The sequence below is a fragment of the Clinocottus analis genome, unplaced genomic scaffold, assembly GCF_023055335.1.
Source record: "Clinocottus analis isolate CAN_PGR_092001 unplaced genomic scaffold, fCliAna1.0.p SCAF_29, whole genome shotgun sequence".
NCBI classification, from domain to species: domain Eukaryota; kingdom Metazoa; phylum Chordata; class Actinopteri; order Perciformes; family Cottidae; genus Clinocottus; species Clinocottus analis.
The window spans coordinates 3,010,001-3,025,000 of record NW_027176031.1 but is presented as its reverse complement, the minus strand read 5'-3'; the positions used below and the strand labels follow the sequence as shown (position 1 = coordinate 3,025,000).

The 15,000-nt window shown below is 38.0% G+C and overlaps 1 protein-coding gene across 3 annotated transcripts in view; it reads left to right on the top strand.

Moving 5' to 3' along the window:
* Nucleotides 1-15,000, top strand: part of cherp (calcium homeostasis endoplasmic reticulum protein) — a 52,700-nt gene that overhangs the window by 425 nt on the left and 37,275 nt on the right. For 2 of the 3 annotated variants that reach the window (XM_068593247.1, XM_068593245.1), the window contains exons 2-7: nt 952-1,125; nt 1,593-1,631; nt 6,018-6,187; nt 8,779-8,916; nt 9,018-9,169; nt 9,932-10,043. In XM_068593247.1, coding sequence (XP_068449348.1) covers nt 952-1,125; nt 1,593-1,631; nt 6,018-6,187; nt 8,779-8,916; nt 9,018-9,169; nt 9,932-10,043 — 785 coding nt within the window. The remainder of the gene's footprint in view (nt 1-951; nt 1,126-1,592; nt 1,632-6,017; nt 6,188-8,778; nt 8,917-9,017; nt 9,170-9,931; nt 10,044-15,000) is intronic. The other variant, XM_068593246.1, reaches the window with a different exon arrangement.

Genomic DNA, 15,000 nt, shown 5'->3' with positions numbered 1-15,000 from the left:
TTGTAGCGCAACAGCTAAGCTAAGCGTTCACACCGCTAACGGTAACTTAGTTATTTTAAAGTGTTGTGTTTAAATTAACGTTAGCTAACTTACACAACTAATACCTTTTTAAAAAAAACGTATTTATCATTCAAGTTTGCGATGTCCTTGTTGCTTTTCATTTTCTAATGTGTAGTGCTGTGTGGCACGTTGAGCACGCATCCTTAAAGTATCTATCTATCTATCTATCTATCTATCTATCTATCTATCTATCTTACTAAAACACAAGGAGTTATAGTGCAGACTATTTGTGGATTAGGGTGCCCTCTCCTTAGGCTAACCTTACTCCGCGAATATCTCACTGTCAATGGAAACTCGTGTCTAATTAAGACCGTTTGATGCTTGTCCAAATAAGTGCATATTTCGGAGGTATGTGGGTGTTAACTATCACAAGCACACACTCAGATGAACTGTTCATCTGTTGATCAGATGAACTGTTCATCTGTTGGTCAGATGTTAAACTCAAATTTCCCAAAAATGGTTTGTGCCTCCTCAGTTTTTCTGAAAGATTAATAACCAATTATAATACTGGTAGATCAAATCAAGCATTCTGATTAGTTGAGAGTGACTCAAGGGGAGGGGGAGGGGCTGCTAGTGGGCCTAACAACACCCTTGATCAGTACATTATTATTGAACGATACAGTACTGCCGCTCGGACCTTATTGCTGAAGTACCAATTTTTGAAAACCCAGAAGATAGTTCAACTAAGCTTCCAATTGGTCAAAGACAGAGTACCTTTTATTTGTGCAGTAGCTGGGATTCTTCTTTTATTCAGATTGGTATAAAACACGTCAAAAAAGCACAAGATATGGTCTTCTCTTACTGACTTTTTGGTTTGTTTGTTTGTCACTACTTTACAACAGATCATCAGATCTGACTGTATTTGTTACCTCTTCCTTTTTTCTGGTGCAGATCAAGAACTAAGGAATGTCATTGACAAGCTGGCCCAGTTTGTCGCTCGGAACGGGCCAGAGTTTGAAAAGATGACAATGGAGAAACAGAAGGACAACCCAAAGTTCTCCTTCCTATTTGGGGGAGAATACTTCAGCTACTACAAGTGCAAGCTTGCAATGGAGCACCAGCAGCGTACGTAGATAAAAGGACAGTCTACTATAAAAGCAGAATTTGCACAAATATGTTTTTGCGATGTAACCAAAACCACATTGTCAATGAGATTATTTAATACATATTTAACATTGCTTTTAGTGGCTAAATCCAAATATGCAATATACTGTACTAGTTCTGCCAGTACTTAGAAACTGTACAACTGTTACATTTAAGTTGATCACACAATGGCTACACCATGCTGTTCTATAATTATCAGCAAAGTTATTTAACTGTAGTATTATGTACTTACTCATAGTTCTGACTCAGACTATTATTGCCACTAGTTGCTGAAATAGAGAAAGTCAAAGCTTCTTACTGCACCAATAGTATTTTTTTGGTTCTTGTATGATTTAGATAATAGCACAGTGTTGCATGGAGTTCTTCTGTCAGTCATCAAATACCACTTAAATGCATTACTGTATTACCATGTGCTTTTCTTCACTTAGATCCTTCTACCCATGATGGGGAGGAGTATAAATCTGAAGGTATTTATTGGAAAACCAGATTTAGTCCGGGGGTCAAGGAATAGTGACAAATTCATATTCCAGTTGGAAAGCTTCTTGTTTGTTGTCAGTTCCATTTTTCTTATGAGTATGTTTTTCTATTGTTTTGAAGTAAATGGAAGATAAATCTATATCTTGTTGATGGTGCTGATTAGGGTTGCAAAATTCCGGGAATATTCAAAGTTGGAAACTTTCCACAGGAATTAACGGGAATTAACTGGACATTTTGGGGTAATTTAACTGTATTTACCTTGTCATAAGCAGACATGCATGCAAACATTTATAATGCAACTTTTAAAAATGACTTTTTTGACATTCCGAAAGCCGCGAATAATCAAGGTAATGGTGTACTTTTGTGTGGACATACATACGTCCTACTCTCAGTGCTATAAAAAGTCTACTGTATACAAATAAACTTGGCATTAAAATGAACATGGCTTCAGTTTACGAAGTGATCAATATGCTAATGACAAACAGTGTTGGGAAAGTTCACTTTGTCCCTGAACTAGTTCAGTTCATAGTCCATAATTCAAAATTTTGAACTAAGTTCACAGCTCCAAAAAATGAGCTAGTTCAGTTATTTTTTTCAATATATTGCGAGCTGTAATTGAAATCTATGTGTTTGCAATACCGTTCGTAGCCTCTACGCAACTCGGCGTTCTCACACTTGCCAGGCATAGGGCTGAAACATTTAGACACAACACTGATGACAAAAACGTTCAAAAACAACAGAATGTTTTATGTTTACGTTTATGTTTCCGGCAAACAATGTTCCCAACCAGCTGCATTCAGGGTCCAGCTGAGCTAGGCGTACATAGTTTTGTTCTCAACTACATTTAAGTTCCCTGTTATATGCTTTTGCAAAAAACTTAGGCACATTTCTTTTTTTCAAAATTCCCGAGCCAAAATTCCTGTGGAAACTTTCCGGGAATTTACCGGAAAATTTCCGCCCCTTTGCAATTCTAGTGCTGATCATATTGTGTCTCGTCCTCCATTTTGAGGCAGTCAGGTCTGGTTTAACTAACTTTATCAACAGACGTCTCGCTAAGTGGTTACAACTCAGTGAATCAACCACTGTTTGCAGCATTGGACTAATTCACAAGTGTCTGCCATAAGCTGCACATTTGACAAATTTAGAGAAAACTATGACCTCAGACAAATACTTAAAGTTGAAGGCGTAATTAAGTTTAAAAAGACAATTGCAGAAAGGATGGCTGATTAGAAATCACATACTGTGAATGGGTAAATGAACAGTTCCAAAATCTTACACATGTAATTATTAGATAAGGATCTAATAATTACATGCCTGTATTGTATGCTTAGATATGTTTTTATTTTTTAATCTGCAATCCCTGTGGTGTAGAACAGATTTGGGGCCAAATAAAAAAATTGGAAAAACATAATACAAAGCGGGATAACCACAGTGAAGTAACTTTACATACAATCTGTAACTGTAAAACACGACTCCGACATGTCACACTGGAACACACGACTCAAGAAGCCGAAACACACAATAAATATACTTATCTAGAAATTTGTATGCTATCTGCTTCCATTTTATACACCTCTGGTGTTGCAGCTGTCAGAATGGGGCAGAAATATTCACACACCAATAGAATACATACACAAAACATGAACTTATTGTTGTCAGATCTATTGGGCTGTAGATGAAGTGGTCAGGTTTAGGGCTGCCACAACGAATCGATAAAATCGATTATTAAAAAAGTTGGTATTATTATCAATTGGTTGTGTCGCGCGATTATTACGCGACTCAATAAGTCGCAGAGATGTTTTGAGTATTGAACAAAACAGTTGAGTGGAGCGGAGTGCAGCAGAGCATCCCCCAGCACTGCATCCCCTTGTTTGAGCCGCGCTGTTGGGTTAGATAACGTCTTTGTTTTGAAATACCACAGATGCTTCAAGAGAAGCAACGTGTAAATATCTCCTCCGAGGTGCAGAACGCAGACCTGCGTTCAATAGTCCGATTTAATGTGGCTTTATCCAGAGGAAGTGTTGCTGGGATTTGTAGTTCGATATCTAATGAACAACCTTTGTTTCGGTAAAGTGCGGTCCGTAAGTTAGCTGTTGATATATTGAGTGGTTATTTCTGGAATTCTCATCTCTTGTTCTCTGAGTTCTGAGTGTGTACGTCTGTGAGTATGTCTGTGAGTGTGCATCTCTTTGAATGTGTGTGTGTGTGTGTGTGTGTCTGTCTGTCTGTGCATGTGTGTGTCTGTGAGTGTGTGTGTATATGTGTGTGAATGTGCATGTCTGTGAGTGTAGAGAACAAGTTCTGACAAATCCTGTTAAGTTTTCTGATTTGTATATTTTTATTTTTGGTTGCAAATTAATGCTTTAAAATGATTATTTTTTAATCGATTAATCAAAAAAATAATCGACTGATTAATCGATTATTAAAATAATCGTTAGTTGCAGCCTTAGTAAGGTTATAAATCTATTAACGTACACAGTCAGTAATTTATTGCCAGCTGTCTTTTTTACAGGTCTGTTTTGAACTGTTGCTTTTGGATTCTAACTTTTACTTCTCTGTATATGTAGACTAACTAACAATCAATAAACCACATTTTCATTGGTCAGTAGGCTTTTATATAAGTTGATCTCTTTTCTCAAACACCAACGCTCCAAAGCAGGTTAGGTGTTCAGCATAAGTAATCATGGTGATCTATCCTGGTAAGAAGTCAAAGGACTGAATACCCAGAGGCAGCGGTGGAGGAAGTACTGAAGTTTAGTATTTAAGTAAAAGTACAAATACCCAGGAAAATGAAAGTAAAAGTACTACATCAACAATCCTACTTAAGTAAAAGTAAAAAGTACTTACTTTTAAATTTACTTCAAGTATTAAAAGTAAAAGTACTCACGCAATGGGCTGTACCATTTTGAAAACGAATGCAGATATAGCTCCTGGTAATACTTATGCCTCTACAGAAGTCACTCCGAGTAATAATTATAAGCAACCGAATTATTTATATATATATATATATATATATATATATATATATATATATATATATATATATTTTTTAAAAAGTCAGGGACATCTTTGATTACATCTGTGACGTATCACAAATACGTTGATTATATGCATATGCATTGCTTATACACATAGTTAGTTTAGTTTAATTGTTTATTACAAATGCATTTATAATCATGTGTTTGTGTGATTGTTTTCTTGCTTTCTCGCTGAATTTAAGCATGTTTGAATTTCTAAACTCTGCCGAGGAAAGAAAAAGGGCGGTGTGGTGCCGGTAACGGCCCGCGTCCCGCCGGGTCTGGGCTGGTAACGGCCCGCGTCTCACCGGGTCTAAGTCGGGTTGTTTGTGAACGCTGCCCAAAGTGGGTAATAAACGCCATCTGGTGCAGCAAACTCACTGCAGTACAACACAGGCATATAATCAACGTATTTGTAATCCCGACGTAATCAGGGAGAAAATACTTTTCTAGTCAACGTAATTGAAGATGCGTTTTAGTTCTGGGGAAACGTAATTTGTTGGAGACATGGTTGAAATAAGTCAGAGATGGTCACACAGACCGGCGAGCCCGGAGCAAATATGCGGCTAACTGTAGCGTAGCTCGGATCCTTCTTCGCGGACCGGTGTTGTTAGGCCGCGGTGTATTCTGGGAGAGCCTCGCCCATCCTGCGGTGTGTGTGCTTTTATGTGTGTGGGCTCATGTGTTTCTGTTACGGTGCTAAACGCAATACATATTTTTGTGTCGGCAACATTTTGGCTGTTTTCATAAAATGTTATGAATAACGACACATATTGTAGAAATGTAGTGGAGTAAAAGTACAGATAATAGCTGCAAAATGTAACAGAATAAAGTAAAAAGTATGCACGAGTATTTTTACTTAAGTAAAGTACACATATGTAAAAATGTACTTAAGTACAGTAAAGAAGTAAAAATACTTCGTTACATTCCACCACTGCCCAGAGGTAACCTGGAAATTACCATGCTTAACACCAAATCCTGCTTTGTAGTGGAGGCCTAAAATAGGCTGCTCTGCTGACAGCATACATGTCCATCTTTGTCCATGTCCATTAGTCAGATGCTGAAAACTACTCCCCTTTGTGTGAATGTGCTTACAGTCTGTTTGAGAAACCCTGGGTTGATATACAAGTGGATGCCCACCTTTTTGTAGGAGTGTTTAGCAGGATGGGGGTTGTTGCGGTTAGTTTAACTTTGATTTGTATACTTTTATGTAAATGTATATGATTTATGGACTGCATCTTTCTCCTGAGCATCTGCATCACATTAGTCATGTCAGAGTATATCAACCCTCCCAGCCTCAACATCAAAATCAGAGGTTTACCAAACATCCAGACTTCAAATTGTCATGTTTCTTTGCAGAAATGTACAACCCAGGCACCAAAGACGTGGTTGACGTTCCTCCTCCATCAATGCCAATGACGGCACCACCCCTGATTCCACCGCCTGCAGTGCCGTCTCTGGATGAGCTCATCCAACAGAGCCAATGGAATCTGCAGCAGCAAGAGCAGCATCTGCACACACTCAGACAGGTATAGAGCAATAAATTAAATAATAAATCTGGCACGGTGTACATCGTCAGTTTCCTTTAAAAAAAAAAAAGAAGAAGAAAATTTTACTCGAGAGCAATGCCCCTTTTTTGGGGGGTATTTTGTTATTGCATTAGCCTGCAGCCTGCAATTCTTTACAATTTACAGTGAATTTTCTTTTTCACTGAAGTACCGGTACAGCATGTATGTCGAAGGAACAGTGTGTAACATTTAAGGGGATTTATTAATGGGTGGAACTGGAATATAAATATATAACCAGACATATACTTTATTAATCCCCAATGGGAAATTTGTTGTCAGAGTAGCGGCCAACACTTTACAGACACCAAACGAAACACACAAAATAAAATATAAGAACAGGGATGACAGATATATACACAATAAAATTATATATATATATATATTTATATTTATATATTTATATATATTTATATATATATATATTTATATTTATATATATATATATATATATTTATATTTATATATATATATATATATTTATATATATATATATATATATATATAGATATATATCTGTATCTATCTATATCTATATATATTTATATATATATATATATATAGATATATATCTGTATCTATCTATATCTATATATATTTATATTAGGGCTGGGTCAAAGTTGAGAAAAATTAACTGATTAATCGCATGATTTTTCTGCGATTAATCGCATTATGCGCCAAATTCAATTATAAAGTAAAAACTAATGTCTTGCAGCTTTAATTTTAAAGTAATGTTATCAGAACAATATAACAGCACTCTGGAGCAACAGCAAATTAACATACAGACATATATAGTTTATAAATATGTTTTCTTTTTTTTCTGAACAAGTACTGTTCAGTAGTAAGGGTCCCTGTGAGGGACAAACCACTCTTTCTTTGGTCCATGTTCAGTCTGTTGCTTGGCTTACAGATGTTAAAAACCAGCAATTGATTTACTTTATACAAAAGCAATAAGGACTTTTCATGTTTTCAGTTCAGTTTTTCTTCCTCAGTGAGAAAAATCCAGTCTGTGTTGTCTTGAACAAGTGCACTGACGTCTGGTTGAACGAGGTGGAGATGTAAAGGATAGATGACAGGTATCAGCGGCGGCTTTGCGCATGCGCGATTAATGTTCAATCCGGGTCCGCTGAGCTTCAGGTAGTCAGACCGCTTTGTGAGGTGACTTGCTCGCGCGGTGCTCGTTGAGGACAGAAACTACAGAACAATACATGCTTTCACGTCGGGCTTAAGTCGGCAAATAGTCTGGTAATGCTACAGAAGCGCAAGGGCGGACCAAAATTGTTCGTCTTCGAAGTAAAAGCCCCCCCAAATTTATTTTGGGGGGGCTTTTACTTTTTTTACACACACACACACACACACACACACACACACACACACACACACATACAACAATATCCTTAACTATGTTTTAACATGTGTATATTTACCTCTAGTTAAGAATTGTTTTTTTTTTTTTGTGACCCTTGGAATATTCCATTTTTATTAGGGAGCAGGTTGTCTTCCATGGAGTCCACTGTTTGTTTCTACAGCAGGCCAGAGCAGAAAACTGAACACTGGCTCTAGAGTGACTTTGGCGATTTTACATAAACTGAAGATAGGGATGGTTATCGAAACTCAGTGTTAAAAGGGGTCTCAATGCTCAATTATAAAGATCAGCGTAATGATAAGCCTCAATGTCATTGGTGTTATTTTTCCCATTCATTTTAATGAGTGGTGTAATTTATTACAACTGCAGCGCAATCTCCCTGGCTCTCTTTGTCAGGCGGACTTCTAACTACACACGTACATAGCCACAAATACACACACTCGAAGCACAAGCGGATGCTGCGAGAATAACAGGAGGAATGACTGATACTGGCTGATTTCTGTGATTCTTTATAAACACCACTCAAATGTTATTTTATTAACAATTTGTTTCCAGTGAGATATTAAAATCTATATAGACTTTGCTGTTGTAAACATTACTTTTGCTGCTCTATAAACATTATTTAGTTATATTTAAGATATAATTTAATTGTAATTCTGGTGTAAATTAAACAGTTTTTACATTTTTAATTTGTACATTTTTTTTAAAATAATTATTTTGTCATGTAGAAGAGCAGAGTATTGATGAGAATAGCCTTTAGTTTGACTAAAATTTGAAAATAACTATCTCTGCCTAAAGGTCCCTGTAGTTCTCCGACAGGCTTAGAAAGGGATGGGGAAGAGGAGGGATATTTAGTTGGTTGCAATCTGCAACACACCTCTAGATGCCACTCAATCTTACTCACTGTTATTTTGAGTTATGGAATAAGGGAGTAACAATCTTGGAAATTCAAAATACGGTTGACCTACGGACTGTGTGTTACTTTGTATGTCACGTCATTATTACTAAATTATTTAAAACAGCATGAAAACTTTAATAGCATGAATGTATACAACTGTAATGTATATATTACATACAATACACACAGAAGAATACAATCAACAAAGTGCTTTACAATAGGCACAGGCAGGCTGAAGAAAAATGGTTGATAGAATTTTTGATGCTTTTTTCCCTGTCCTTCTCAATAAAGGAACAAGTGACTGCAGCCATAGCTCTGGCTATGGAGCAACAGACCCAAAAAATGCTGCTAGAAACTCAGTTGGACATCACAGAGCTTGACAACCTGCTGCAGCCTATTATAGACACCTGCACCAAAGACGCCATCTCTGTAAGCATGCCAAAACAAAGATGACTCTTCTGTTCGTAGATTCCTAAAATAATGTTTCCAATTATATTGATATCTTAATTGTGTGTTTGTCTCCCTGTCAGGCTGGTAAGAACTGGATGTTCAACAATGCCAAGACTCCACAGCACTGTGAACTGATGACATCACATCTTCGCAACCGCATCACTGCTGATGGAGCGCATTTTGAGCTCCGTCTACATCTCATCTATTTAACCAATGACGTTCTCCATCACTGGTACATAAAGCAAAATATACTCACTTTACTCTTTCACTTCTCGGGAGTGTTACATAGCCCTGACAAGACTTTTATTAACATAATCATGATTATTTAAGCTTAAATACCCCTTACTGTGTATATCAAACATTGAACAAGCATACGTTTTGGGTATTTGGGCTTTTCTGATTAATTCACATTTTTTATTTGATTTCATTAAATGGATTATGTAAATTAAATGTACACAACATACAATGAAACTGCTGGAATCTAATGTAAGCATTTACTATATTTGACAGGCAGCAGCAGTCAATCATCAAGCAATCAATCAGGGAAAACATTTTTTTTTTTACAAAATAAATTAATTTTGAAATAGCTGTAAACTGAACAACACAGTTTTGGACTGACATTTTGAGGGAGCACTTTGGCTCTTGAATACTGATTCTGATTTTCTTTTAAGAACTATTATTGACAGCAAAGTTGTGACATGAGGGTCTGTGCTACTTTATGCCGACCTGAACTATTATGCGGCACACAAACTTAAATGTGACAGGTCTGCCACGGATCATGGCTGAGCAGCTGAAAACTGTCCCGCCGCCGATCAATCAGTGCATCTCAAATTAATGATGATGATGGTAATTAGTTGCAGTCTTGATCCGTTAATAAAACACATCTACTATAGAGAGGCTTATTGGGAATTAAAAATGGATTCACTGAGAAGAATTGTTTAACAGCTTTCAATATATTCCTCTTTGTAACATGTGTTCAAATGTGTCTTCACAGCCAGCGGAAGCAGCAGAAGGATTTGTTGGCAGCACTGCAGAAAGTTGTGGTTCCTATTTACTGCACCAGCTTTCTGGCTGTAGAGGAAGAGAAGCAGCAGAAGATAACTCGGGTAAACACACTTTCAACATATCTACCTCTGCTCAGATGACAGTACTACTAGCCTAAGTAGGAACATTAACATTATCGGTCACTACTCTCCACTTTCTCAGAATAATTATAATACAACATTATAAAGTAATCAGTTACTGTGGTTTTTAAAAATATAGTATTACACTATGCATTAACAGTAGGGCTGGGCAAGTTAACACAAGATTATCTGGCAATCCTTTAACAGCGTTAACTATTTGATCATGCGTTGGTTTTTTTTTTTGCATTGGTTGGGGCTTATCGCTTTAAATCTCTCCAGACGTAGTTCAGACCTGGGCGTTACGGCTCTTCCAGTCCTACTCGCGTGAGGTCAATCAAACATGAAAAATAAGTAAATAAGATGCACGCTATGAATGAAATACAGCGATACTGCTTTTATTTTGGGCGTGCGCTTTCGTGTTGACGATTTAAGCCTGATGTAAAAGCATCTATTGTTCTGTAGCTTCTGTTCTCAACAAGCGGGGCAGCAACAAGCACCTTTGTCAAAAGCTTCGACAAAGCGTTCACACACCGGCAAGCTCCGCGTCCAGTTTGAAAGTTAATCGCGCATGCGCAAATCTCCTGACCCCGTGGTCTGATCCACTATGGCAGAGCATCACTTCTGGATCTTTAATCTCTCAAAGCGAAGAACTTTCCTCACATCACAAGATGTTTCGTGCAACACAGACTGGACTTTTCTCACTGAGGAAGAAAAACTGAACTGAACTGGAAAATATGAAAAGCACTTATTGCTTTTGTATGAAGTGATTTGATTGCTGGTCTTTAACATACACCTTGAAGGTAAGCAACAGACTGAACATGGACGAAAGAAGGAGTGGTTGGTCCCTCACAGGGACCCTTACTGCTGAACAGTACATGTTCAAAAAAAAAGAAAACGGATGTATAAACTAGAAAATTTCGCAAGAAATTTTGAAAGTGTGGCTACTACTGCCGTAAGACGTCGCAATATATAGCTTTTGTTTCTGACGCCCGTCTCTCCTCCAAAGCACTTGAGTTGGTTTGTGTGTTAAACTGATTGGCTGATATGAAGCACCTGTGTGCTGCCGTCGTCATGGTGACCAAGTGAGCGCCAGCAGACTGATTAGAGGCAGACTGGACTGTGGACTTAAGGAAATAAACTACTGAACGTCCTGAACACACACAAACGTATATGAAATATCATATGACCTTATTAATGATCACAGTGTTGACAACTACACAATATAAAACACACGTAAACGTCTTTGTGTGTGTTTGTTTGTGTGTGTGTGTGTATGTGTGTGTGAGACAAACAGACAGAGAGACAGAAGTCATCTGTGTTGTGTGTGCGTGTGTAAGTGTCTGTGTGTCTGTTAAACTGCCCTAACGAGAACACCTGTGGGTCGCTAGAGCAAAGGTTGCCATGGTGATGACTTCAAAGGGACTTCCTTACGCTGAGCTTAATAGACCTAAATACTGTGGAACTCCTTTCAAACTATTTAAAAAAATGGTACTTTAAAAGCCACTATTGCTTCGATATCGCATATTGAGCGTTAGGAAGACCTGATGAACAGATACTGTGACTGGCGAGTCTGTACGATAAAACATGTGTCTGTACGGGCGATTTACAAATCAGGTACGAGCTTCAGGGGAGACGTGGCTTTGGAGGGAGATTTAACATGGCGGCGGATGGCAGAGTGAGGTGGACTTGCTCTCACATTCAGTCTGATTTCAAGACGTCTGAGTCTGTTGGATTCCTATCGACCACAGTTTACGACAGAAGACAAGATTTCCAACGTTTCTATCCAACAATGGTGTATGAAGAGTGAACATTGTGGGAGTAAAGACAAAATACGTTTTATTTTTTTAGCAGTTTCTGTCGCTTCTTCTCACTCTGTTAATTGGTGCGCCACCCTCTACGAACATTTTGTGAAATTTTTTTGACAGTTTTTGACGTTTTTTGCATTTTTCGGGAAAACGGCCGGGCGAATCTCTTAGAAAAGTCATAGCTCACGATTCCCGCGCAAACCGCACGTTTCGATGTATTTTTTACGCATGTGCTGGCAACGCTCTGGGAGGAGTAGTGGTTTGACTATAAGAAGAATAACAACTAGAAAGAGCATTTCCTGCTGAAAATGCGTTGGAATGCAAAAAGCTGAAGCTTATAGCTGAAATATTTGAAAGAAATAGCTGAATATAGCTGAACATAGTGGAATATAGCTTAAATTAGCTAAATATAGCTAAATATATTTGAAAATGAAAAAATAGCTGAATATATGTAAAAATAGCTGAATATATTAATATAGCTGAAAATAGCGGAATAGATGAATATATAAATAAATAGCAAATCATTATTGAATATATAGAAAAGGCAAAATACCTGCTAAAATTTTACAGTTCAAAGTCATTTAATTGAACTGTTGAAAATTCTTGTCGTTTAAATGTATAATTGGAAAAGTTGAAAGGAAAACTGCATCATCTAAATCAGGGGTGTCAAACATACGACCCGGCCCGCCACAGTGTCCAGTCCAACAGAAGAAAAAAAAAAGTTTTTTTGAAAAATTAAAATCTGTCATAGGTGGGGTTTGAACCACTGACCCTTTGCTCCTAAGGCGGAGTTGCTAACCACTGATCTACAGGTGACGCTGTTCATCCTGACGTCTATAACCAAAGTGACCTGCACACAGGCGCGCGCACACACACACGAACGTGCACGCGACCATAATAACACGTTCACGCGCGAGCACGGCCGTTCATGTGCGCGACCCGTTCGCGTGTGCGGCCGCTTACGTGCCTGCTGCCTGTAGATGCACAGACCAAAGGGCTGCTGCTGGGGACGGACCGGCTCTCCCATTCAGTCGGACCTCAACACGTCTTATCTGTTGGATTCCTATCGACCGCAGTTTACGGCAGAAGACAAGATTTCCAACGTTTTGAGCTATAAATTATGTCCAAAGAGTATACGGTTTGGAGTAGAGAGCAAGTTTAAAATATGTGTATCGCCAAGTGCCCTCGCTCTGGAGTCTGACGTCACCGCTGTGAGCTGCCCAACACACAATAATGAGAAAGGCAGAAAAGGTGCGGAAAAAACATAAAACGAAAACGCCTACAGTTAAAACACTATAGGAGATATCAAAAAGATGAGTAATACAATAACAGCTAAACGTTTTGTCAACATTTTAAAGGTGGAATGGTGTCTCTAGTTGAAGGCATGACAGAGCCTTTCCCTTTTGAAGTTGAAGAGTTGAAAGCGGATTTGAAGACGTTCTTCATTGGAAACCATTCATTTTTTTTTAATAAAAAGCTGAATAATTTTGAAAATTGAGAAAATATGAAAAATGTAAAAGCGTAGATTAATAGCTAAAGGTTTTGTCAACATGTGAAATTTTAAATATTGTCTCAAGCTCAACGTATGAAGAAACTGTAAACGTTTGAAGTTGAAGATGATTTGAAAATTTCCCCATTGGGTCCCATTATAAAAAAAATCATAAAAAGCTTAATATTTCAAAGATTTGAAAAGTCTGAAATATGAAAGGTCTTAGCCATCGTGTCCTTAGGTAACTGAATATTTTTATAATTGAACTTTTTTCTGTAGCTGAAAATATGAAAGAGTTGAAGAGGTCCAAAATTCGGATGGAAGAAATAGAATAATAATAAAAAGTTTAATAAAGATTTGAAGAACAATAGTTGGAATGCTTGCAGCATTCCAACTAATAATAAGCCCGCAGGAGAACATGAAGTGTGCTTGCAGCATGGGGTCTATGACCCCATGCGGCTGAAGCCACACTTAACTATATATGTCTGTATGTTAACTTGCTGTTGCTCCACAGTGCCTGTTATATTGTTCTAATAACATTACTTTAAATTAGGGGTCACCAACCTTTTTGGAAACGAGAGCTACTTTGAGGTACAAAATAATCCGAAGGGCTACTTGTTTGATACAAACTTCCTGAACAACAAAGATCACCTTTTTAATTATATTATATGTGAACTGTCTGATCACATATCAATGTTAATTATTCCTCACAATAATTATTAACAATTTCCACAACAATGATCGTAGGAAAAACGTGTTTTATCACTTTATTAGGAAAATGAAAATAAAGTTATATCCGTGCAAAAAATAACTAATATTTAGTTACTACTAAATAGCTTATTGTGGAAAACAATAAACATTTTTTTGCAAAACAAAACAGAATGAGTGCAAATGTGTGAGCATCAGGTTGTATCAGTGGCTCAGTGAGCCGCGTTCCTCTACACATCTTTTTAAAACGGGGTTGTAGATTTGATACAGACTCTCAATTCATGTTTAATGAGCTGAGGTCTGTTTTCTGATGAAAGACGCAACAGCAGAAAGACCTCACGGAGATTTCATGAAGATCGGCTTTTGGCAAAATGCCAAGAATCGGCGAGATGCGCAAAGCAGTCTATTGACGGCGTACGGTGAACATTTAAAATCAGCATTTCCTCTTGCGCCCAGAGACTCTCGATATAGTCAGAAACGTTGTTCATTGAGCTCCAGGCTGCAGCCTGTTTGTCTTGACCCGCACATACATGAACTGTTAAGCTTTAAAACTGATAGTGGTTAGCTTAAAATAGTAATAGCTTAAAGCAGCAAGTCACATTGAAAAGCATGCAACATATTTTTCGCCGCTCTCTCTCTCTCTGTCCACTATGTGCGCGCCCGTGTGTGTGTGTGCTCACCTGTGTGCGCGCCGTGTCTGTGCGCTGTGCGTGCCCGTGTTGGAGGCGGAACTCCGCTCCATGCGATATAGAGCAGAGTTTTAACGCGAACATGGTCGGTTGATTTTTTTTTTGACGATTTTTTTTTTTTAGAACATGTCTCGCGGGCGACTCACGTGGTCCCTGCGGGCGACAAGGTGCCCGCGGGCACCGTGTTGGCTACCTCTGCTTTTAAATTATAATACGGATAGATCAAATCAAGCATTCTGATAGGTTGA